General features: G+C 40.6%; 1 protein-coding gene across 1 annotated transcript in view; it reads right to left on the bottom strand.

Moving 5' to 3' along the window:
- LOC136678311 (dnaJ homolog subfamily B member 5-like) overlaps positions 1 to 24,875 on the bottom strand; it is a 60,561-nt gene extending 35,686 nt beyond the window's left edge. Inside the window, exons 1-3 of the mRNA XM_066656321.1 lie at positions 24,787 to 24,875; positions 22,627 to 22,877; positions 13,833 to 14,464 (exon numbers count right to left, since the gene is read on the bottom strand). Coding sequence (XP_066512418.1) covers positions 13,833 to 14,464; positions 22,627 to 22,837 — 843 coding nt within the window. The 5' untranslated portion in view covers positions 22,838 to 22,877; positions 24,787 to 24,875. The remainder of the gene's footprint in view (positions 1 to 13,832; positions 14,465 to 22,626; positions 22,878 to 24,786) is intronic.

The raw sequence follows: 24,875 nt of genomic DNA, 5'->3' as shown, positions 1-24,875 counted from the left end.
CCGTTAAAAAGACTACACAGCTGTTAAGGTGGAACTACAGAGATATTAAAAAGACAACACAGCTGTTAAGGTGGAACTATAGAGATATTTAAAAGACAACACAGCTGTTAAGGTGGGACTACAGAGATATTAAAAAGACTACACAGCTGTTAAGGTGGATTACAGAGACGTTAAAAAGACTACACAGCTGTTAAGGTGGAACTACAGAGACATTAAAAAGAGTACACAGCTGTTAAGGTGGAACTACAGAGATATTAAAAAGACTACACAGCTGTTAAGGTGGAACTACAGAGATATTTAAAAGACTACACAGCTGTTAAGGTGGAAATAGAGATATTATAAAGTCTACACAGCTGTTAAGGTGGTTTACAGAGACGTGAAAAAGACTACGCAGCTGTTAAGGTGGAACTACGGAGATATTAAAAAGACTACACAGCTGTTAAGGTAGAACTACAGAGACATTAAAAAGACAACACAGCGGTTAAGGTGGAACTACAGAGACATTAAAAAGACTACACAGCTGTTAAGGTGGAACTACAGAGACATTAAAAAGACTACACAGCTGTTAAAGTGGTTTACAGAGACGTTAAAAAGACTACACAGCTGTTAAGGTGGAACTACAGAGACATTAAAAAGACTACACAGCTGTTAAGGCGGAACTACAGAGACATTAAAAAGACTACACAGCTGTTAAGGCGGAACTACAGAGACATTAAAAAGACTACACAGCTGTTAAGACGGAACTACAGAGACATTAAAAAGACTACACAGCTGTTAAGGTGGAACTACAGAGATATTAAAAAGACTACACAGCTGTTAAGGTGGAACTACAGAGACATTAAAAAGACTACACAGCTGTTAAGGTGGAAATAGAGATATTATAAAGTCTACACAGCTGCTAAGGTGGTTTACAGAGACGTGAAAAAGACTACGCAGCTGTTAAGGTGGAACTACGGAGATATTAAAAAGACTACACAGCTGTTAAGGTAGAACTACAGAGACATTAAAAAGACAACACAGCGGTTAAGGTGGAACTACAGAGACATTAAAAAGACTACACAGCTGTTAAGGTGGAACTACAGAGACATTAAAAAGACTACACAGCTGTTAAAGTGGTTTACAGAGACGTTAAAAAGACTACACAGCTGTTAAGGTGGAACTACAGAGATATTAAAAAAACTACACAGCTGTTAAGGTGGAACTACAGAGACATTAAAAAGACTACACAGCTGTTAAGGCGGAACTACAGAGACATTAAAAAGACTACACAGCTGTTAAGGCGGAACTACAGAGACATTAAAAAGACTACACAGCTGTTAAGGTGGAACTACAGAGATATTAAAAAGACTACACAGCTGTTAAGGTGGAACTACAGAGATATTTAAAAGACTACACAGCTGTTAAGCTGGAACTACAGAGATATTAAAAAGACTACACAGCTGTTAAGGTGGAACTACAGAGATATTAAAAAGACTACACAGCTGTTAAGGTGGAAATAGAGATATTATAAAGTCTACACAGCTGTTAAGGTGGTTTACAGAGACGTGAAAAAGACTACGCAGCTGTTAAGGTGGAACTACGGAGATATTAAAAAGACTACACAGCTGTTAAGGTAGAACTACAGAGACATTAAAAAGACAACACAGCGGTTAAGGTGGAACTACAGAGACATTAAAAAGACTACACAGCTGTTAAGGTGGAACTACAGAGACATTAAAAAGACTACACAGCTGTTAAAGTGGTTTACAGAGACGTTAAAAAGACTACACAGCTGTTAAGGTGGAACTACAGAGACATTAAAAAGACTACACAGCTGTTAAGGCGGAACTACAGAGACATTAAAAAGACTACACAGCTGTTAAGGCGGAACTACAGAGACATTAAAAAGACTACACAGCTGTTAAGGCGGAACTACAGAGACATTAAAAAGACTACACAGCTGTTAAGGTGGAACTACAGAGATATTAAAAAGACTACACAGCTGTTAAGGTGGAACTACAGAGACATTAAAAAGACTACACAGCTGTTAAGGTGGAAATAGAGATATTATAAAGTCTACACAGCTGCTAAGGTGGTTTACAGAGACGTGAAAAAGACTATGCAGCTGTTAAGGTGGAACTACAGAGATATTAAAAAGACTACAGAGCTGTTAAGGTGGAACTATAGAGATATTTAAAAGACAACACAGCTGTTAATGTGGATTACAGAGATGTTAAAAAGACTACACAGCTGTTAAGGTGGAACTACAGAGATATTAAAAAGACTACAGAGCTGTTAAGGTGAAAATAGAGCTATTATAAAGACTACACATCTGTTAAAGAGGAACTACAGAGATATTAAAAAGACTACACAACTGTTAAGGTGGAACTATAGAGATGTTTAAAAGACAACACAGCTGTTAAGGTGGAACTATAGAGATATTTAAAAGACAACACAGCTGTTAAGGTGGAACTACAGAGATATTAAAAAGACTACACAGCCGTTAATGTGGATTACAGAGACATTAAAAAGACTACACAGCTGTTAAGGTAGAACTACAGAGACATTAAAAAGACTACACAGCTGTTAAGGCGGAACTACAGAGACATTAAAAAGACTACACAGCTGTTAAGGCGGAACTACAGAGACATTAAAAAGACTACACAGCTGTTAAGGTGGAACTACAGAGATATTAAAAAGACTACACAGCTGTTAAGGTGGAACTACAGAGATATTTAAAAGACTACACAGCTGTTAAGCTGGAACAACAGAGATATTAAAAAGACTACACAGCTGTTAAGGTGGAACTACAGAGATATTAAAAAGACTACACAGCTGTTAAGGTAGAACTACAGAGACATTAAAAAGACAACACAGCGGTTAAGGTGGAACTACAGAGACATTAAAAAGACTACACAGCTGTTAAGGTGGAACTACAGAGACATTAAAAAGACTACACAGCTGTTAAAGTGGTTTACAGAGACGTTAAAAAGACTACACAGCTGTTAAGGTGGAACTACAGAGACATTAAAAAGACTACACAGCTGTTAAGGCGGAACTACAGAGACATTAAAAAGACTACACAGCTGTTAAGGCGGAACTACAGAGACATTAAAAAGACTACACAGCTGTTAAGGCGGAACTACAGAGACATTAAAAAGACTACACAGCTGTTAAGGTGGAACTACAGAGATATTAAAAAGACTACACAGCTGTTAAGGTGGAACTACAGAGACATTAAAAAGACTACACAGCTGTTAAGGTGGAAATAGAGATATTATAATGTCTACACAGCTGCTAAGGTGGTTTACAGAGACGTGAAAAAGACTACGCAGCTGTTAAAGTGGTTTACAGAGACGTTAAAAAGACTACACAGCTGTTAAGGTGGAACTACAGAGATATTAAAAAAACTACACAGCTGTTAACGTGGAACTACAGAGACATTAAAAAGACTACACAGCTGTTAAGGCGGAACTACAGAGACATTAAAAAGACTACACAGCTGTTAAGGCGGAACTACAAAGACATTAAAAAGACTACACAGCTGTTAAGGTGGAACTACAGAGATATTAAAAAGACTACACAGCTGTTAAGGTGGAACTACAGAGATATTTAAAAGACTACACAGCTGTTAAGCTGGAACTACAGAGATATTAAAAAGACTACACAGCTGTTAAGGTGGATTACAGAGACGTTAAAAAGACTACACAGCTGTTAAGGTGGAACTACAGAGACATTAAAAAGAGTACACAGCTGTTAAGGTGGAACTACAGAGATATTAAAAAGACTACACAGCTGTTAAGGTGGAACTACAGAGATATTTAAAAGACTACACAGCTGTTAAGGTGGAAATAGAGATATTATAAAGTCTACACAGCTGTTAAGGTGGTTTACAGAGACGTGAAAAAGACTACGCAGCTGTTAAGGTGGAACTACGGAGATATTAAAAAGACTACACAGCTGTTAAGGTAGAACTACAGAGACATTAAAAAGACAACACAGCGGTTAAGGTGGAACTACAGAGACATTAAAAAGACTACACAGCTGTTAAGGTGGAACTACAGAGACATTAAAAAGACTACACAGCTGTTAAAGTGGTTTACAGAGACGTTAAAAAGAATACACAGCTGTTAAGGTGGAACTACAGAGACATTAAAAAGACTACACAGCTGTTAAGGCGGAACTACAGAGACATTAAAAAGACTACACAGCTGTTAAGGCGGAACTACAGAGACATTAAAAAGACTACACAGCTGTTAAGACGGAACTACAGAGACATTAAAAAGACTACACAGCTGTTAAGGTGGAACTACAGAGATATTAAAAAGACTACACAGCTGTTAAGGTGGAACTACAGAGACATTAAAAAGACTACACAGCTGTTAAGGTGGAAATAGAGATATTATAAAGTCTACACAGCTGCTAAGGTGGTTTACAGAGACGTGAAAAAGACTACGCAGCTGTTAAGGTGGAACTACGGAGATATTAAAAAGACTACACAGCTGTTAAGGTAGAACTACAGAGACATTAAAAAGACAACACAGCGGTTAAGGTGGAACTACAGAGACATTAAAAAGACTACACAGCTGTTAAGGTGGAACTACAGAGACATTAAAAAGACTACACAGCTGTTAAAGTGGTTTACAGAGACGTTAAAAAGACTACACAGCTGTTAAGGTGGAACTACAGAGATATTAAAAAAACTACACAGCTGTTAAGGTGGAACTACAGAGACATTAAAAAGACTACACAGCTGTTAAGGCGGAACTACAGAGACATTAAAAAGACTACACAGCTGTTAAGGCGGAACTACAGAGACATTAAAAAGACTACACAGCTGTTAAGGTGGAACTACAGAGATATTAAAAAGACTACACAGCTGTTAAGGTGGAACTACAGAGATATTTAAAAGACTACACAGCTGTTAAGCTGGAACTACAGAGATATTAAAAAGACTACACAGCTGTTAAGGTGGAACTACAGAGATATTAAAAAGACTACACAGCTGTTAAGGTGGAAATAGAGATATTATAAAGTCTACACAGCTGTTAAGGTGGTTTACAGAGACGTGAAAAAGACTACGCAGCTGTTAAGGTGGAACTACGGAGATATTAAAAAGACTACACAGCTGTTAAGGTAGAACTACAGAGACATTAAAAAGACAACACAGCGGTTAAGGTGGAACTACAGAGACATTAAAAAGACTACACAGCTGTTAAGGTGGAACTACAGAGACATTAAAAAGACTACACAGCTGTTAAAGTGGTTTACAGAGACGTTAAAAAGACTACACAGCTGTTAAGGTGGAACTACAGAGACATTAAAAAGACTACACAGCTGTTAAGGCGGAACTACAGAGACATTAAAAAGACTACACAGCTGTTAAGGCGGAACTACCGAGACATTAAAAAGACTACACAGCTGTTAAGGCGGAACTACAGAGACATTAAAAAGACTACACAGCTGTTAAGGTGGAACTACAGAGATATTAAAAAGACTACACAGCTGTTAAGGTGGAACTACAGAGACATTAAAAAGACTACACAGCTGTTAAGGTGGAAATAGAGATATTATAAAGTCTACACAGCTGCTAAGGTGGTTTACAGAGACGTGAAAAAGACTATGCAGCTGTTAAGGTGGAACTACAGAGATATTAAAAAGACTACAGAGCTGTTAAGGTGGAACTATAGAGATATTTAAAAGACAACACAGCTGTTAATGTGGATTACAGAGATGTTAAAAAGACTACACAGCTGTTAAGGTGGAACTACAGAGATATTAAAAAGACTACAGAGCTGTTAAGGTGAAAATAGAGCTATTATAAAGACTACACATCTGTTAAAGAGGAACTACAGAGATATTAAAAAGACTACACAACTGTTAAGGTGGAACTATAGAGATGTTTAAAAGACAACACAGCTGTTAAGGTGGAACTATAGAGATATTTAAAAGACAACACAGCTGTTAAGGTGGAACTACAGAGATATTAAAAAGACTACACAGCCGTTAATGTGGATTACAGAGACATTAAAAAGACTACACAGCTGTTAAGGTAGAACTACAGAGACATTAAAAAGACTACACAGCTGTTAAGGCGGAACTACAGAGACATTAAAAAGACTACACAGCTGTTAAGGCGGAACTACAGAGACATTAAAAAGACTACACAGCTGTTAAGGTGGAACTACAGAGATATTAAAAAGACTACACAGCTGTTAAGGTGGAACTACAGAGATATTTAAAAGACTACACAGCTGTTAAGCTGGAACAACAGAGATATTAAAAAGACTACACAGCTGTTAAGGTGGAACTACAGAGATATTAAAAAGACTACACAGCTGTTAAGGTAGAACTACAGAGACATTAAAAAGACAACACAGCGGTTAAGGTGGAACTACAGAGACATTAAAAAGACTACACAGCTGTTAAGGTGGAACTACAGAGACATTAAAAAGACTACACAGCTGTTAAAGTGGTTTACAGAGACGTTAAAAAGACTACACAGCTGTTAAGGTGGAACTACAGAGACATTAAAAAGACTACACAGCTGTTAAGGCGGAACTACAGAGACATTAAAAAGACTACACAGCTGTTAAGGCGGAACTACAGAGACATTAAAAAGACTACACAGCTGTTAAGGCGGAACTACAGAGACATTAAAAAGACTACACAGCTGTTAAGGTGGAACTACAGAGATATTAAAAAGACTACACAGCTGTTAAGGTGGAACTACAGAGACATTAAAAAGACTACACAGCTGTTAAGGTGGAAATAGAGATATTATAATGTCTACACAGCTGCTAAGGTGGTTTACAGAGACGTGAAAAAGACTACGCAGCTGTTAAAGTGGTTTACAGAGACGTTAAAAAGACTACACAGCTGTTAAGGTGGAACTACAGAGATATTAAAAAAACTACACAGCTGTTAAGGTGGAACTACAGAGACATTAAAAAGACTACACAGCTGTTAAGGCGGAACTACAGAGACATTAAAAAGACTACACAGCTGTTAAGGCGGAACTACAAAGACATTAAAAAGACTACACAGCTGTTAAGGTGGAACTACAGAGATATTAAAAAGACTACACAGCTGTTAAGGTGGAACTACAGAGATATTTAAAAGACTACACAGCTGTTAAGCTGGAACTACAGAGATATTAAAAAGACTACACAGCTGTTAAGGTGGAACTACAGAGATATTAAAAAGACTACACAGCTGTTAAGGTGGAAATAGAGATATTATAAAGTCTACACAGCTGTTAATGTGGTTTACAGAGACGTGAAAAAGACTACGCAGCTGTTAAGGTGGAACTACGGAGATATTAAAAAGACTACACAGCTGTTAAGGTAGAACTACAGAGACATTAAAAAGACTACACAGCGGTTAAGGTGGAATTAAAGAGACATTAAAAAGACTACACAGCTGTTAAAGTGGTTTACAGAGACGTTAAAAAGACTACACAGCTGTTAAGGTGGAACTACAGAGATATTAAAAAGACTACACAGCTGTTAAGGTGGAACTACAGAGACATTAAAAAGACTACACAGCTGTTAAGGCGGAACTACAGAGACATTAAAAAGACTACACAGCTGTTAAGGCGGAACTACAGAGACATTAAAAAGACTACACAGCTGTTAAGGCGGAACTACAGAGACATTAAAAAGACTACACAGCTGTTAAGGTGGAACTACAGAGATATTAAAAAGACTACACAGCTGTTAAGGTGGAACTACAGAGACATTAAAAAGACTACACAGCTGTTAAGGTGGAAATAGAGATATTATAAAGTCTACACAGCTGTTAAGGTGGTTTACAGAGACGTGAAAAAGACTACGCAGCTGTTAAGGTGGAACTACGGAGATATTAAAAAGACTACACAGCTGTTAAGGTAGAACTACAGAGATATTTAAAAGACTACACAGCGGTTAAGGTGGAACTACAGAGACTTTAAAAAGACTACACAGCTGTTAAGGTGGAACTACAGAGACATTAAAAAGACTACACAGCTGTTAAAGTGGTTTACAGAGACGTTAAAAAGACTACACAGCTGTTAAGGTGGAACTACAGAGATATTAAAAAGACTACACAGCTGTTAAGGTGGAACTACAGAGACATTAAAAAGACTACACAGCTGTTAAGGCGGAACTACAGAGACATTAAAAACACTACACAGCTGTTAAAGTGGAACTACAGAGATATTTAAAAGACTACACAGCTGTTAAGCTAGAACTACAGAGATATTAAAAAGACTACACAGCGGTTAAGGTGGAACTACAGAGATATTAAAAAGACTACACAGCTGTTAAGGTGGAAATAGAGATATTATAAAGTCTACACAGCTGTTAAGTTGGTTTACAGAGACGTGAAAAAGACTACGCAGCTGTTAAGGTGGAACTACGGAGATATTAAAAAGACTACACAGCTGTTAAGGTAGAAATACAGAGACATTAAAAAGACAACACAGCGGTTAAGGTGGAACTACAGAGATATTTAAAAGACTACACAGCTGTTAAGCTGGAACTACAGAGATATTAAAAAGACTACACAGCTGTTAAGGTGGAACTACAGAGATATTAAAAAGACTACACAGCTGTTAAGGTGGAAATAGAGATATTATAAAGTCTACACAGCTGTTAATGTGGTTTACAGAGACGTGAAAAAGACTACGCAGCTGTTAAGGTGGAACTACGGAGATATTAAAAAGACTACACAGCTGTTAAGGTAGAACTACAGAGACATTAAAAAGACTACACAGCGGTTAAGGTGGAATTAAAGAGACATTAAAAAGACTACACAGCTGTTAAAGTGGTTTACAGAGACGTTAAAAAGACTACACAGCTGTTAAGGTGGAACTACAGAGATATTAAAAAGACTACACAGCTGTTAAGGTGGAACTACAGAGACATTAAAAAGACTACACAGCTGTTAAGGCGGAACTACAGAGACATTAAAAAGACTACACAGCTGTTAAGGCGGAACTACAGAGACATTAAAAAGACTACACAGCTGTTAAGGCGGAACTACAGAGACATTAAAAAGACTACACAGCTGTTAAGGTGGAACTACAGAGATATTAAAAAGACTACACAGCTGTTAAGGTGGAACTACAGAGACATTAAAAAGACTACACAGCTGTTAAGGTGGAAATAGAGATATTATAAAGTCTACACAGCTGTTAAGGTGGTTTACAGAGACGTGAAAAAGACTACGCAGCTGTTAAGATGGAACTACGGAGATATTAAAAAGACTACACAGCTGTTAAGGTAGAACTACAGAGATATTTAAAAGACTACACAGCGGTTAAGGTGGAACTACAGAGACTTTAAAAAGACTACACAGCTGTTAAGGTGGAACTACAGAGACATTAAAAAGACTACACAGCTGTTAAAGTGGTTTACAGAGACGTTAAAAAGACTACACAGCTGTTAAGGTGGAACTACAGAGATATTAAAAAGACTACACAGCTGTTAAGGTGGAACTACAGAGACATTAAAAAGACTACACAGCTGTTAAGGCGGAACTACAGAGACATTAAAAACACTACACAGCTGTTAAAGTGGAACTACAGAGATATTTAAAAGACTACACAGCTGTTAAGCTAGAACTACAGAGATATTAAAAAGACTACACAGCGGTTAAGGTGGAACTACAGAGATATTAAAAAGACTACACAGCTGTTAAGGTGGAAATAGAGATATTATAAAGTCTACACAGCTGTTAAGTTGGTTTACAGAGACGTGAAAAAGACTACGCAGCTGTTAAGGTGGAACTACGGAGATATTAAAAAGACTACACAGCTGTTAAGGTAGAAATACAGAGACATTAAAAAGACAACACAGCGGTTAAGGTGGAACTACAGAGACATTAAAAAGACTACACAGCTGTTAAGGTGGAACTACAGAGACATTAAAAAGACTACACAGCTGTTAAAGTGGTTTACAGAGACGTTAAAAAGACTACACAGCTGTTAAGGTGGAACTACAGAGATATTAAAAAGACTACACAGCTGTTAAGGTGGAACTACAGAGACATTAAAAAGACTACACAGCTGTTAAGGCAGAACTACAGAGACATTAAAAAGACTACACAGCTGTTAAGGCGGTACTACAGAGACATTAAAAAGACTACACAGCTGTTAAGGCGGAACTACAGAGACATTAAAAAGACTACACAGCTGTTAAGGCGGAACTACAGAGACATTAAAAAGACTACACAGCTGTTAAGGCGGAACTACAGAGACATTAAAAAGACTACACAGCTGTTAAGGTGGAACTACAGAGATATTTAAAAGACTACACAGCTGTTAAGGTGGAACTACAGAGATATTTAAAAGACTACACAGCTGTTAAGGTGGAACTACAGAGATATTGAAAAGACAACACAGCTGTTAAGGTGGAACTATAGAGATATTTAAAAGAAAATACAGCTGTTAAGGTGGGACTACAGAGATATTAAAAAGACTACACAGCTGTTAATGTGGATTACAGAGACGTTAAAAAGACTACACAGCTGTTAAGATGGAACTACAGAGATATTAAAAAGACTACACAGCTGTTAAGGTGGAACTACAGAGATATTAAAAAGACTACACAGCTGTTAAGGTGGAACTACAGAGATATTAAAAAGACTACACATCTGTTAAGGAGGAACTACAGAGATATTAAAAAGACTACACAGCTGTTAACGTGGAACTATAGAGATATTTAAAAGACAACACAGCTGTTAAGGTGGAACTATAGAGATATTTAAAAGACAACACAGCTGTTAAGGTGGAACTACAGAGATATTAAAAAGACTACACAGCCGTTAATGTGGATTACAGAGACGTTAAAAAGACTACACAGCTGTTAAGGTAGAACTACGGAGATATTAAAAAGACTACACAGCTGTTAAGGTAGAAATACAGAGACATTAAAAAGACTACACAGCGGTTAAGGTGGATCTACAGAGACATTAAAAAGACTACACAGCTGTTAAGGTGGAACTACAGAGACATTAAAAAGACTACACAGCTGTTAAAGTGGTTTACAGAGACGTTAAAAAGACTACACAGCTGTTAAGGTGGAACTACAGAGATATTAAAAAGACTACAGAGCTGTTAAGGTGGAACTACAGAGACATTAAAAAGACTACACAGCTGTTAAGGCAGAACTACAGAGACATTAAAAAGACTACACAGCTGTTAAGGCGGAACTACAGAGACATTAAAAAGACTACACAGCTGTTAAGGCGGAACTACAGAGACATTAAAAAGACTACACAGCTGTTAAGGCGGAACTACAGAGACATTAAAAAGACTACACAGCTGTTAAGGCGGAACTACAGAGACATTAAAAAGACTACACAGCTGTTAAGGTGGAACTACAGAGATATTGAAAAGACAACACAGCTGTTAAGGTGGAACTATAGAGATATTTAAAAGAAAATACAGCTGTTAAGGTGGGACTACAGAGATATTAAAAAGACTACACAGCTGTTAATGTGGATTACAGAGACGTTAAAAAGACTACACAGCTGTTAAGGTGGAACTACAGAGATATTAAAAAGACTACACAGCTGTTAAGGTGGAACTACAGAGATATTAAAAAGACTACACAGCTGTTAAGGTGGAACTACAGAGATATTAAAAAGACTACACATCTGTTAAGGAGGAACTACAGAGTTATTAAAAAGACTACACAGCTGTTAACGTGGAACTATAGAGATATTTAAAAGACAACACAGCTGTTAAGGTGGAACTATAGAGATATTTAAAAGACAACACAGCTGTTAATGTGGAACTACAGAGATATTAAAAAGACTACACAGCCGTTAATGTGGATTACAGAGACGTTAAAAAGACTACACAGCTGTTAAGGTAGAACTACAGAGACATTAAAAAGACTACACAGCTGTTAAGGCGGAACTACAGAGACATTAAAAAGACTACACAGCTGTTAAGGCGGAACTACAGAGACATTAAAAAGACTACATAGCTGTTAAGGTGGAACTACAGAGATATTAAAAAGACTACACAGCTGTTAAGGTGGAACTACAGAGATATTAAAAAGACTACACAGCTGTTAAGGTGGAACTACAGAGATATTAAAAAGACTACACAGCTGTTAAGGTGGAAATAGAGATATTAAAAAGTCTACACAACTGTTAAGGTGGTTTCCAGAGATGTTAAAAAGACTACACAGCTGTTAAGGAGGAACTACAGAGATATTAAAAAGACTACATAGCTGTTAAGGTGGAACTATAGAGATATTTAAAAGACAACACAGCTGTTAAGGTGGAACTACAGAGATATTAAAAAGACTACACAGCCGTTAATGTGGATTACAGAGCCGTTAAAAAGACTACACAGCTGTTAAGGTGGAACTACAGAGATATTAAAAAGACAACACAGCTGTTAAGGTGGAACTATAGAGATATTTAAAAGACAACACAGCTGTTAAGGTGGGACTACAGAGATATTAAAAAGACTACACAGCTGTTAAGGTGGATTACAGAGACGTTAAAAAGACTACACAGCTGTTAAGGTGGAACTACAGAGACATTAAAAAGAGTACACAGCTGTTAAGGTGGAACTACAGAGATATTAAAAAGACTACACAGCTGTTAAGGTGGAACTACAGAGATATTTAAAAGACTACACAGCTGTTAAGCTGGAACTACGGAGATATTAAAAAGACTACACAGCTGTTAAGGTGGAACTACAGAGATATTAAAAAGACAACACAGCTGTTAAGGTGGAACTACAGAGATATTAAAAAGACTACACAGCTGTTAAGGTGGAACTACAGAGATATTAAAAAGACTACACAGCTGTTAAGGTGGAACTACAGAGATATTAAAAAGACTACACAGCTGTTAAGGAGGAACTACAGAGATATTAAAAAGACTACACAGCTGTTAAGGTGGAACTATAGAGATATTTAAAAGACAACACATCTGTTAAGGTCGAACTATAGAGATATTTAAAAGACAACACAGCTGTTAAGGTGGAACTACAGAGATATTAAAAAGACTACACAGCTGTTAATGTGGATTACAGAGACGTTAAAAAGACTACACAGCTGTTAAGGTGGAACTACAGAGATATTAAAAAGGCTACACAGCTGTTAAGGTGGAACTACAGAGATATATTAAAAAGACTACAGAGCTGTTAAGGTGGAAATAGAGATATTATAAAGTCTACACAGCTGTTAAGGTGGTTTACAGAGATGTTAAAAAGACTACACAGCTGTTAAGGTGAAACTACAGAGATATTAAAAAGACTACACAGCTGTTAAGGTGGAACTACAGAGACATTAAAAAGACTACAGAGCTGTTAAGGTGGAACTACAGAGACATTAAAAAGACTACACAACTGTTAATGTGTAACTAGAGAGATATTTAAAAGACTGCACAGCTGTTAAGGTGGAAATAGAGAGATATTTGTAAGACTACAAAGCTGTTAATGTGGAATACAGAGATATTACAAAGACTACACAGCTGTTCATGAGAGATATTAAATAAATTAGAGACGTTAAGGAGAATCTTCAGCAATATTAATGTGGAACTAGGAGATATTACAGAGTTATTAAAGTAGAAGTAAAGAAATATTAAGGATAAACTACATATATATTAAAGAATAACTAAAGAGATATTGAGGAGGAACCTTCAAGATATTAAGGTCAAACTACAGTGATAAAGAACAGGTTACAGATATATTAATGAGACACTATGTATATGGTAAGGAGGACCTGCAGAGATGTTAAGGAGGAACTACGGGAGGAGATCCCTTCTTTAATCCCACTTTCCTATGGGAGAATTTTCTGGAACACATCCTTAAATGCATGTGTGAAGAAGTAGAAAGGAACACTCACCTCCTTAAGACTGATTTTGGCAGTGTATATGATGTTGGAGCCGTCCCTCCTAAAGTGAGGGTGGCCCTTGTCTTTGAGCACGAAGGCGATGTCAGCCGGAATGTTCTCGGGGGTCTCGTCGCCCTCCTTGGGGAAGGTGATCTTGGTCCCTTCTTTCCAACCTCTCTTGATGACGATGTTGAGGATCTTATCTTCCGTCCGCATCGTCCTCCCGTCTGGGTTGAGTCTGCGCCGAGTGATGCGCATGCGTTTGGTGCAACCATGAAAAATCTCCTCCAGAGAAACCCGAAGCTCGTGGACCACCGGAGGGTCCTGGACCTTCCTCCGGCCGCTGTGCAGAGGCTCATTGCGGTGCCGTCGGCCATGATGGAATCCGTTGATTCCATTGAACCCAAAGTGGCTGAAAGAGCTGAAAGGGTCATCGTCTCCGTCCATATCGATGTCCATATCATGGTCTCCATGATCCGCAAAGCCGTTGCTGCTTCCCCGGTGACGTCCAGAGCCGAAAAAAATATCAAAGGGATTAGAGCCTCCAAAGAAAGAGGCAAAAGTGGCATGTGGGTCCCCATGGAAGGTGTAGTGATATGTAGTCCCCTGTCCACTCGAAGAACCACCTCCTCCAGTTTTGAGTCCTGAGAAAGAAAGAAATTGTTCATTACATCATGTGCTACAAAGTGCAGAGCGCAAGTGCCGGACATCATTCATTCCCAACTGACCACTTGGAAAACTATAATTACCAGCTAAACACAACCATCTTGAAAAGACAAAGCTGGTCAGAGTCTGAACCCAAAATATTTTGTCAGCTATTTAGAGAAACCCCCAGGGAACAGGGGAAAGTGGAGTGGGTGTGGAGTAGCCTCAGCCACAAACACTATGACTAGAAGTGGATGGAGAGTCTGATACCTTCTGTGCTTTAATCTGGCCTTACTGTCAGGATTCACACTTCAGTGTATCATCTGGAACTGGCTCTGGTACTGGCCCAACGTGAATCATAAAGACTGTCTCCTCCTTAACGTCATGCCCAATAGGACACTTGTGATTGGTGCTTCTCTGTGTCAGTTAAATTTCTAGGCAGTTCTTGGCCGCGTTACGTGGCGAAAGGTAGCAGACTCTCTTCAAAGAACCTTGAGTGGAGGTATCATGACATTATTGAACATCAGGCAGTTAAAAACCAGATGGGCGAATATGTAAATATACAAAACAAAACAAAACAAAAAACGTGCTTTTGTTGGGCAAAATGCATAATGAAAGTGCACCTCCACAATGTCTCAGTGAACAGGGGCAGTTATAGGTCACTTCTGAACATATCACCCTCTCCTCCTTCAACATCCATGGCTGAGGTGTGCTTGAGGAATGCGCCTAGCCCTAGAACTGCTCCCCAGGCGCTGGGATGGATGCAGCCACTCCGGGTGCGTGTTCTCACTGCTTCTAGTTCACTGCATAATTTGCCATTTCCACAACATTCATTCATTCATTGTCTCTAACCCTTATCCAGTTCAGGGTCGCGCTGGGTCCAGAGCCTACCTGGAATCATTGGGCGAAAGGCGGGTATACACCACGGAGGGGGCACCAGTCCTTCACAGTGCAACACACACACACACATACACACACACACTCACACCTACGGACACTTTTGAGTCGCAAATCCACCTACCAATGTGTGTTTTTGGACTGTGGGAGGAAACTGGAGCACCTGGTGGAAACCCACACAGACACAGAGAGAACACACCACACTCCTCACAGACAGTCTTCTGGAGGAAACCCACGCAGACACAGAGAGAACACACCACATTCCCCACAGACAGTCACCTGGAGGAAACCCACGCAGACACAGAGAGAACACACCACACTCCTCACATTCTCCTACACAAACAGCCTATCTCACCTCTATTCTTACCCCTCGAAACTTAACCCTTTCCACTCTGAGGACCTATCAGAGGATGTCCATCTGTCATGACATGCCTAACATAGTCGTTTGGTAGTAGGCATGGTATTTTCATTCACAGAGAGTGTGAATAAAGTGCTTATAAACACTGCCCACTTGCCTGGTCCTATGGAAGCCCATGCTTCTGCAAACACCATTAATGTTTTATCATGAATAATTCTTAATTAATTTAATCGATTCCATATTTTATTATTAGGTACACATATCTTTTTGATTTGATACGTAGTGTTAAATATGACAATCGTCAAAAAAATGAAGTTTGAAAATGTATGTGTCAGCCGTTACGTTGTTTTATATTTAGTAATTTATTGCATTTGTTATGAGCTCTATCAGGAAAAAAGAACTGCAGAAGCATGTCATGAATTTGTTCTGTTCCTGGGGATAATATTGTATCTAAAAGTACGTGTGAGTTTTGATTTTATACGATTTACAGATGGAGATTGTGAACATAGTGCATTATTCATTCATTCATTGTCTGTAAAGAACACAAGGTGGGAACACCCTGGAGGGGGCGCCAGTCCTTCACGGGGCGACACACACTCACACGCTCACACCTACGGACACTTTTGCGTCTCCAATCCACCTACCAACGTGTGTTTTTGGAGCGTAGGAGGAAACCGGAGCACCCGGAGGAAACCCACACAGACACAGGGAGAACACACCACACTCCTCACAGACAGTCACCCGGAGGAAACCCACGCAGACACAGGGAGAACACACCACACTCCTCACAGACAGTCACCCGGATGAAACCCACGCAGACACAGGGAGAACACACCGCACTCCTCACAGACAGTCACCCGGAGGAAACCCACGCAGACACAGGGAGAACACACCACACTCCTCACAGACAGTCACCCCGAGGAAACCCACGCAGACACAGAGAGAACACACCACACTCCTCACAGACAGTCACCCGGAGGAAACCCACGCAGACACAGGGAGAACACACCACACTCCTCACAGACAGTCAACCGGAGGAAACCCACACAGACACAGAAAGAACACACCACACTCCTCACAGACAGTCACCCGGAGGAAACCCACACAGACACAGGGAGAACACACCACACTCCTCCCAGACAGTCACCCAGAGGAAACCCACGCAGACACAGAGAGAACACACCACACTCCTCACAGACAGTCACCCGGAGGAAACCCACGCAGACACAGAGAGAACACACCATACTCCTCACAGACAGTCACCCGGAGGAAACCCACGCAGACACAGAGAGAACACACCACACTCCTCACAGACAGTCACCCGGAGGAAACCTACGCAGACACAGAGAGAACACACCACACTCCTCACAGACAGTCACCCAGAGGAAACCCACACAGACACAGAGAGAACACACCACACTCAATTTAAAAATATTAATATGGACAAAGCAAAGAGCTCGTTGTTTGATGGTGATGTCGTGTTGCATTCAGTTCTTGGCTGTTTTTCTGTGGCTTTTTTATTGTTCATATTGATATCGGGATTATATCGTATTGACCCAAATAAAGAAATATATTGTGATATAAATTATGGCTGAATCGTCCAGCTCTAATTACACTTTACATTCAAACTCTTTAAAACGTATTCATACATATATAATAGTTTAAACAATACATTTCATCACGTGTTCCATTTCATTATAAAAATATAAATAAAGATGTATTTTTCAAAACATAAATCTATAAAATGTATAAATTAAGGTGAATGCTGCATTAACCGGTGCACACCTTGTGTGGAAAACACCACAGTCCGGGTGCTTTGAGGGATGAAGGACGTACCTTCATAAACACCAGTAGAACATAACCGTTCCTTTAGTCCCAGTAATAATCCGCACATCATCTAAACATTTATTTAATGTTGGAGAGGACTGCCTCAGAGCCATTAAAGCACAGACACAGAGCGACTGCTCCCTGGGACTTATTCTATTGTTACAAAGTCCTCATCGATATACGCGAGTTGTATGAACAGGCTTTGTGTTATAACCTTGCTATTTTTTTGCATTAGGTCTATGCTTTGTTCTCTTGGTATTATCAACAGTGTTTATGTCGTGAGAATGAAATAAAATAATTTGTTATCTTCATAAATGAAGCGGACAACTGTGTAAAACTATGGCCTTTAAGGGCTTCTGTTTGTTCAGTTACAAAGAGCCTGATTAACTACATTTACACTGAGATAAAACAGGTCTGTATTCATTATTGTTGTACGCTGTGCTTTTAATGTAGCCGACAGTGAGGTGGTCAGAGTGAGTCAGACTTCCCCCGGGTGGAGGGCCCAGGTCTCTCAGGGTCTTGGTCATTCCCTGGTGATGGACAGAAGGAGCGTCAGCTCAACCATTAGGAAAGGGCAATGGCTGCAGTACTTTCTCTCAGACACACACACACACACACACACACAGACCTGTGCACTGTTTCACAAACTCACACCCGTGGACAGTTTCACACACTCACCCAGTCACTCACACACTCACCCAGTCACTAACACACACCTCTGGACACTTTAACAGAGCCTATCCACCAGTTTAACCCTGAACAAACTCTTTCTACACGATCCTCCTTTAAGAGATAAGATGTTGATCCTCTGTGGACTGACATCTTAGACACAAAGCTTAGCTCCACTTCTTCAAAGGAAGATCTAATCTCGAAATGGTAGTCTCTGTCAGAGGTCTGGGATTGCAGGTCTGTGGAGACAGCACTGAGTGTTCCTCTGTGGACTCGTGCAAAATTAACACCCGTTTGTGAAGTCGGACGATTGATGGTTTGTAATAAAGGCGAAGGCACACCCTGCTGTGTCTGAGGCTGAGTCATGTGGGTTTGCACCTCCTCTCATGTACTATATAGGCCACTCTGCATGTTTAATACAGCTATATCATTAAATATGCATCATCCCCACGGTTCTGCAGATACCTCCAGAACAGACCGAGCTCCTCCGGCCAAAACAGAAACTGGGAAAACCGTCATTAGCTCAGAAAGTGGGTCATTTGGGAATTATCATATTCCCATGTGGTTTGAAACAGACGCAGTGTTTTGAGGGTGATATCTGAGAGACGGGTTGTTGTTTCTCAGTGGTGTAAAGTCTGAAGGCTAACTTTTGGCTGCACCATAAGGCATAAAGGTGTAGTTCAGGATTGTAATAAAAAACACCTTTTATAAAATTCAGAAGCTGCTTCCTCACCATGTGCTGCTCTCCAGTTGGTTTGCGCTTGAATCCGCTCTAATGTGTTTTTACGAAGCTCCACTGTCTGTAATTAGGTAAAAAACAAAGTGTCTCAGTCCGTTAAGCTAGGCACCCCTCCCTCTCTCTCTCTGTCTCTCTCTCTCTGCTTGTGGCAGAGGCATCTGGAGTATTTTAGACAACGGAGAGACATCCAAACGTTGAAAGGCATGAACCGAAATGAGGATGTTGCTCTATTCTTGTTCCATAGGTGGGTAATATTGACTGAAGTTTTGCTGTTTCAGATCAGTTAAGGTGGAAATGTCTCCAGACTCAGGAGACGGCTAACCACATTAGCGACAGTGCTACAAAACTAAACAACTGTTACACATGAGTTTCTGTGGGAATTCAAACAGTGAATAAACACTTACAAACGAGTTCAATTTCATCCATGTACGAACAACTGTTGTTTTTTCTCCTCAAACACACCATTCCACCTTAAAGAACGCAGAGCTTAGAACTGCATTTCTTTGTTGTTTCCTTTAAAGTCTTTGGACATTTCTTGTCCTTTTTTTCTGAGATGAAAGGCATGACTAGGGAGTTCTACAGGGAGTTTCTGGATGGAGCTCCGTCACTCCAGAGAACATCTTTCCACTGCTCCACAGCCATTTAAGCCCTTTAGCTGACATTTGGCACTGAGCATGAGCACCTTGGTGCAAGCTGTGTGTACACAACTGAACGTCAGTGTCAAATTTCGGTGCACATTAATGTAGGAGATGTCACTGATTTAAGGAGTATCTACAAATCTCTTTAACTGAGTTTAAACAGCTTCTGAGCCAGAGCTTGAGCCTTGGAAGAGCTCTAATCTATCAAAGTGCTGCCTTGCATTACCTTATATATTCCGCAGCTCTGTATCAAACCCTCAGTGCCTGAAGGATTTGCACGGCTTTAAGGCTGAGGAGGTTTAAAAGCGAGGCAGCCCTCAAAAGGAATCTGTTTCACTGTGGTCAAATCTGCAAGCTGCAGCCACGACTTCTTGGAAGAGTCTCAGGCTTTCTGTCAGCTCGGTGGAATCTGTGAAATGGTGCAGCGTATAGGATCCTGGAGACGAAACATCAAAGCATTCCTCACATAACCCAAACTCACAGATGAAAACCAACAATATTGCTGTCTAAAACAGATGAGTCACGCTGGCACATGGTCTGGAGGGTACGTTGTGTGGCCAGATGTTTGTAGACAATATTTGGAATGAGTGAAGTCATGTCTTTTAAAGTCAGTGTGATTTTAATCTGATACACTTTCTGTACAATTTTATAGAATGCTGTGTTTGCGTTGGAAAAAGGTCCAGTGTTTGTATGCAGCCCTGGCTCTGTAAATGTAAGTGTCCCTCTCTAGACAGTGGAGAGAACTCAGGACATTGAAAAGCATGAACTGAGATGAGGATGTTGCTCTATTCCTGCTCCATTGGTGAGTAACACTGACTTATTTCTGTTTCAGTTGCATTTTTTAAGGAGGGACTGACTCCAAATTCAAAGGAGCGCTAAGTGCATGAAAGTAAACACAGAACTAAAAAGCTACAAAATGAAACAGATCAAGTTACAAATGGGTTTCTGTGGTAATTCAAAGTGGATAAAAACAATTTACATTTCAGACAGATCCCTTTTCTCCTCAAACGCACCATTTCACCTTAATAGACGCAGAGCTTCTGAACGTAATCAAACCCGAGAGAACTGCAGTTCCCCATAATCATAGACGTTGCCTTTATATGGAACCTGTACACAGAGAACATCAGAATAGCCCTGAGTGTGGACGCTTTTAAAGAATTAAAATTCTTTTATTTCAGCAGCATACAGCGCAGTTTAAAACACTGTTTACTTTTTGTTCTGTAATTGCACTTTAGTTCTTGCACAGTTTATATATTTATTATTTTAACTAACTCCCCTTTTTAAATGTATTATTTTAATTGTAACCATCTGTGCAAAGGCCTTTCTGAGGCTTTTTATTTATTTAATTCTTAATGAATTGCCTTTTACTGTTTCTTTTGATTCTATGAAGCATCGTGTATGAAAGGTGCTCTTTAAATCAACTTCACTAAGAAATCAACTTAAATCCTTTGAGTTAGACCTGTGCCTCACTGTTTGAAATGGTGGGTCTGGGCTTGGAGAGGGTAATAATCAGCTGTGGAGTCACATGGAGAAGGAGATGATCCTTTTATGGAGCGAGACACTGTTTCTTTTTCGCTCACGTAAATACACTGCTATGTTTCTGTCGATGAAACTGTGCAGACTCCTCTTAGTTGGGAACATACTGAACCGGACACTCCGATACATTAAAGGAGACATGTCATAGTCCTTCTCCACAAGGAAACACAGGGTCCTGGTTTAAGCCCCACAGCGGTCTAAACAGCACTGTTCAGAACAGCTACTCTCAGTGCCTGTTCCTTTAAATTAATTCATTCATTCAGCCATAGTCTGTACACCCTTTCCCAGTGCAGAGTGGCGGTGGGTCCTGAGTCTACCCGGAATCACTGGGCAAAAGGCGGGAATACACCCTGGGGGGGGTGCCAGTTCTTTGTAGGGTGACACACACTCACACATTCACTCACACCTACGGACACATTTGAGTCGCCAATCCACCTACCAACGTGTGTTTTTGGAGCATGAAAGGAAACCGAAGCACCCGGAGGAAACCCACTCAGACACAGGGAGAACACACCACACTCCTCACTGGCAGTCACCCGGAGGAAACCCACACAGACACAGGGAGAACACACCACACTCCTCACAGGCAGTCACCCGGAGGAAACCCACACAGACACAGAGAGAACACACCACACTCCTCACAGACAGTCACCCGGAGGAAACCCACGCAGACACAGGGAGAACACACCACACTCCTCACAGACAGTCACCCGGAGGAAACCCACTCAGTCACAGGGAGAACACACCACACTCCTCACAGACAGTCACCCAGAGCACGACTCAAACCCATATTTTATACTTGTGTATATATCATACACATTTAGGCATAATCTATGCCACTTTTGGCTCTTACAGCTCAGTTATGGCACTGGCAAGTGTTATGAAGGCTGGACATGGGCCAACATTCAAGAGCCAGGCTTGGCTTCGGTTACTGTGGGCCAGATGTGGACCAGATGTGGAACTCGACAATTGACCTAACCTTGCTTTTAAAAAATATATAGATTTTTCTTTTAATTCTGTTCATCCATGTGTTTTGGTGTTATTCTGTTAATACGTCCCCCACAGTTTGTTCACGTACTGTCTCTTTAAAACCACACCACCACTCTGCAGTCACATGACTCTGCCCCATCCAATCGCTCACATGGGAGGAACGTGGAGGAGAACCTAAACACGGAGGCGGACCGTGAAATAATCAGAAATATTTATCCCAGCTTTAATACTGGGGCATATTTACAGACTCACCCTGGTGTGGGCCATTAGAGAACTGCAGATGTGCCACATTTGGGCCAAACATTCACTGCTATCGAGGTTATACCTCAACATCACTGGGAATCAAGCTCCCAACCTCCTGCTAACAGGGCCGACACTGACATGACTGAACCAATTGAAAGCCCTTCTTTGCATTGGCTCCTTTTTCCAAAGAAATCATCACCAAGTTTAAGGCAAAGGCAGTGACTGCCGTCCTAAAGAGAGCATAAAAAAACACATTTCACGTACCATCCTCTCCGTACTGGTCATAAATGACCCTCTTCTTCGGGTCGCTCAGGACTTCGTAAGCCTCTGCTATCTCTTTGAACTTTTCCTCAGCATTAGGATCCTTGTTTTTATCCGGATGGAACTTGAGGGCCATCCTCCTGTAGGCCTTTTTGATCTCCTCCTCGTTGGCGCCAGACTGAATGCCCAGGATCTTATAGTAATCCTTTCCCATGGCGTTGGCTGATAATATCCTTATGGAACCACCCTTCCTTCTGGGACACAATGGAGAACACAGGTTAGTCTTACAGCAAAGAAAGAGCAGGCTGGAAGTGAATGACTGACAACCAGGCAGCTATTCAAAAGACAGCTATTATCTGGGGAAAGAAAAGACAGTGTTTTGCCGCCACTGACAAAATGTAAACTTGAATACATAACGAGAATAAAAACACACCGGTGACTAAGCAGGCGAGAGCTTTTAAAAAGCAGTATGTGAAAGATGGCAATGTGGAGAATAAGGTGTGGGCTAAATTAGACTTGAATTAGAGGCTGAAAACTGTAGCTTATAAAGTGAGTAACATCTCAGTGGTTCACCTTGAAGCAGTGACAGCTTCTTTCAAACTCAACAAATTATTCTGAGACAAACGTCACTCTCTCTGTCAGAAGAACTGTCTCTGAGGTGGTACCCTGAAGGACACAAAGTCTGTACCTTTAATTAGAGAGAGACAGAGAGAGAGAGAGAGAGGGAGAGAGACAGAATGAGACACAGAGAGATAAACAGAAAGAGCAAGAGAGAGACAAAGAGAGAATGAGACAGAGAGAGACAAACAGAAAAAGCGAGAGCGAGAGAATGAGAGACACAGAGAGAGAGAGAGAGAGAGAGAGAGAGAGAGAGAGAGAGAGAGAGAGAGAGAGAAAGAGAGAGAGAAAGAGAGAATGAGAGACGGAGAGAGAAAGAGAGAGAGAGAGAGAGAAGGAGACGGAGAGAAAGAGAGAGACAGAGAGAGAGAGAGAAACAGAGAGAGAACTTCTGAGGTTGCTACTCTGGGCTCAGCACTGCAGAAACGTCACTATGGATGAGTGTAGGAAACCACCTCTGCCCACTTCCTACTCCCTCGTGATTTCAGGACAGTGCTGTAAAAGTGAGTTACACTCTGCAGCTGACAGTTCGTACACTTCTGGGCCACCGCTGCCACTGGGTTTGGCACCTTGTGTTCATGTGCAGCTGCTTCAATCAGTGCCATTCAATTAATGAATGCCATATTTGGGGGCTACACCAGCTGCGAGCAATGGGTTCACCTTAAAGTAGCTGAATTACTCACTGGGACTGTCCTCCACTCTCTCAATAGACATGCATCACACAGACAGCCTCATTTCCACGTATGTGCTCCCTGAGGCTTAAATAGAAGTGATCTAATGATCTCCAGTCTTGTAATGTCCGAGCTGCCAGGCTAAATCAGACGAGAGATGTCTCAGATCTCCTCCCATGAGACTATAGCTCAAAAAACATCTTCAAAATAACCACTCAAGCAAAGATCAAGCACACGCTAGGAACGATATCATGAGTGAAATACGTGTTTTATTTCTGCTTTGAAACGACCACATCTTGAAACCGCACACACAGACAGTCAGGGTTTCTTATGTCACACACCTGAGGAACCAATCACATACAGTTGAGGAGCTGCAGGTGTGTGTGGAGGGAGACAGAGGCAGGGACTTATTGCATATTCATACCATAAATCTGCATAAACTGAACTAAGTCTAAGGACAGAGTTACACCACTTTTTCACGTATTGGGGGACTTTTAGTCTGGAAAAGAAACTTCTACAACTGCAATTCTGGTGGTTTTAGGGGTTTAACTGATGACTGGTGGTGGTCTTTAAAGAGCCTTTCTTCTAAAGCATGCCACTGCATTTCAGCAATTAATTTTTCAGCTCTTTTAAGAGTGCACACACACACACAGCTTGTATAATCTCTATGAAACGATGAACTAAAACAGAACATTCTGGAGCGCCAAGCTCAAGATTGTGGGACAGTGGGACTCGGTTTTCTGCCATCAAATCCTCACAATCATTCAAATATCCAGTCTAAGCCTCCCCAGAAGCGCAGAAGCCGTTACTGCAGTGAAGGAGGACAAACTCCCTCTCATCACCCCTCCTTCACTGCAGCAGAGACGTCCTTCACCTGTAGAGACGACATGTGTTGCATGAGCAGGTGTCCACACACTTCTGGCCACGATGGGAATGGATGGTGGAGATCAGCAGGAGAGAATG

Source organism: Hoplias malabaricus, chromosome Y (genome assembly GCF_029633855.1).
Source record: "Hoplias malabaricus isolate fHopMal1 chromosome Y, fHopMal1.hap1, whole genome shotgun sequence".
Taxonomy (NCBI): domain Eukaryota; kingdom Metazoa; phylum Chordata; class Actinopteri; order Characiformes; family Erythrinidae; genus Hoplias; species Hoplias malabaricus.
This window is presented reverse-complemented; position numbering and strand designations above follow the sequence as displayed.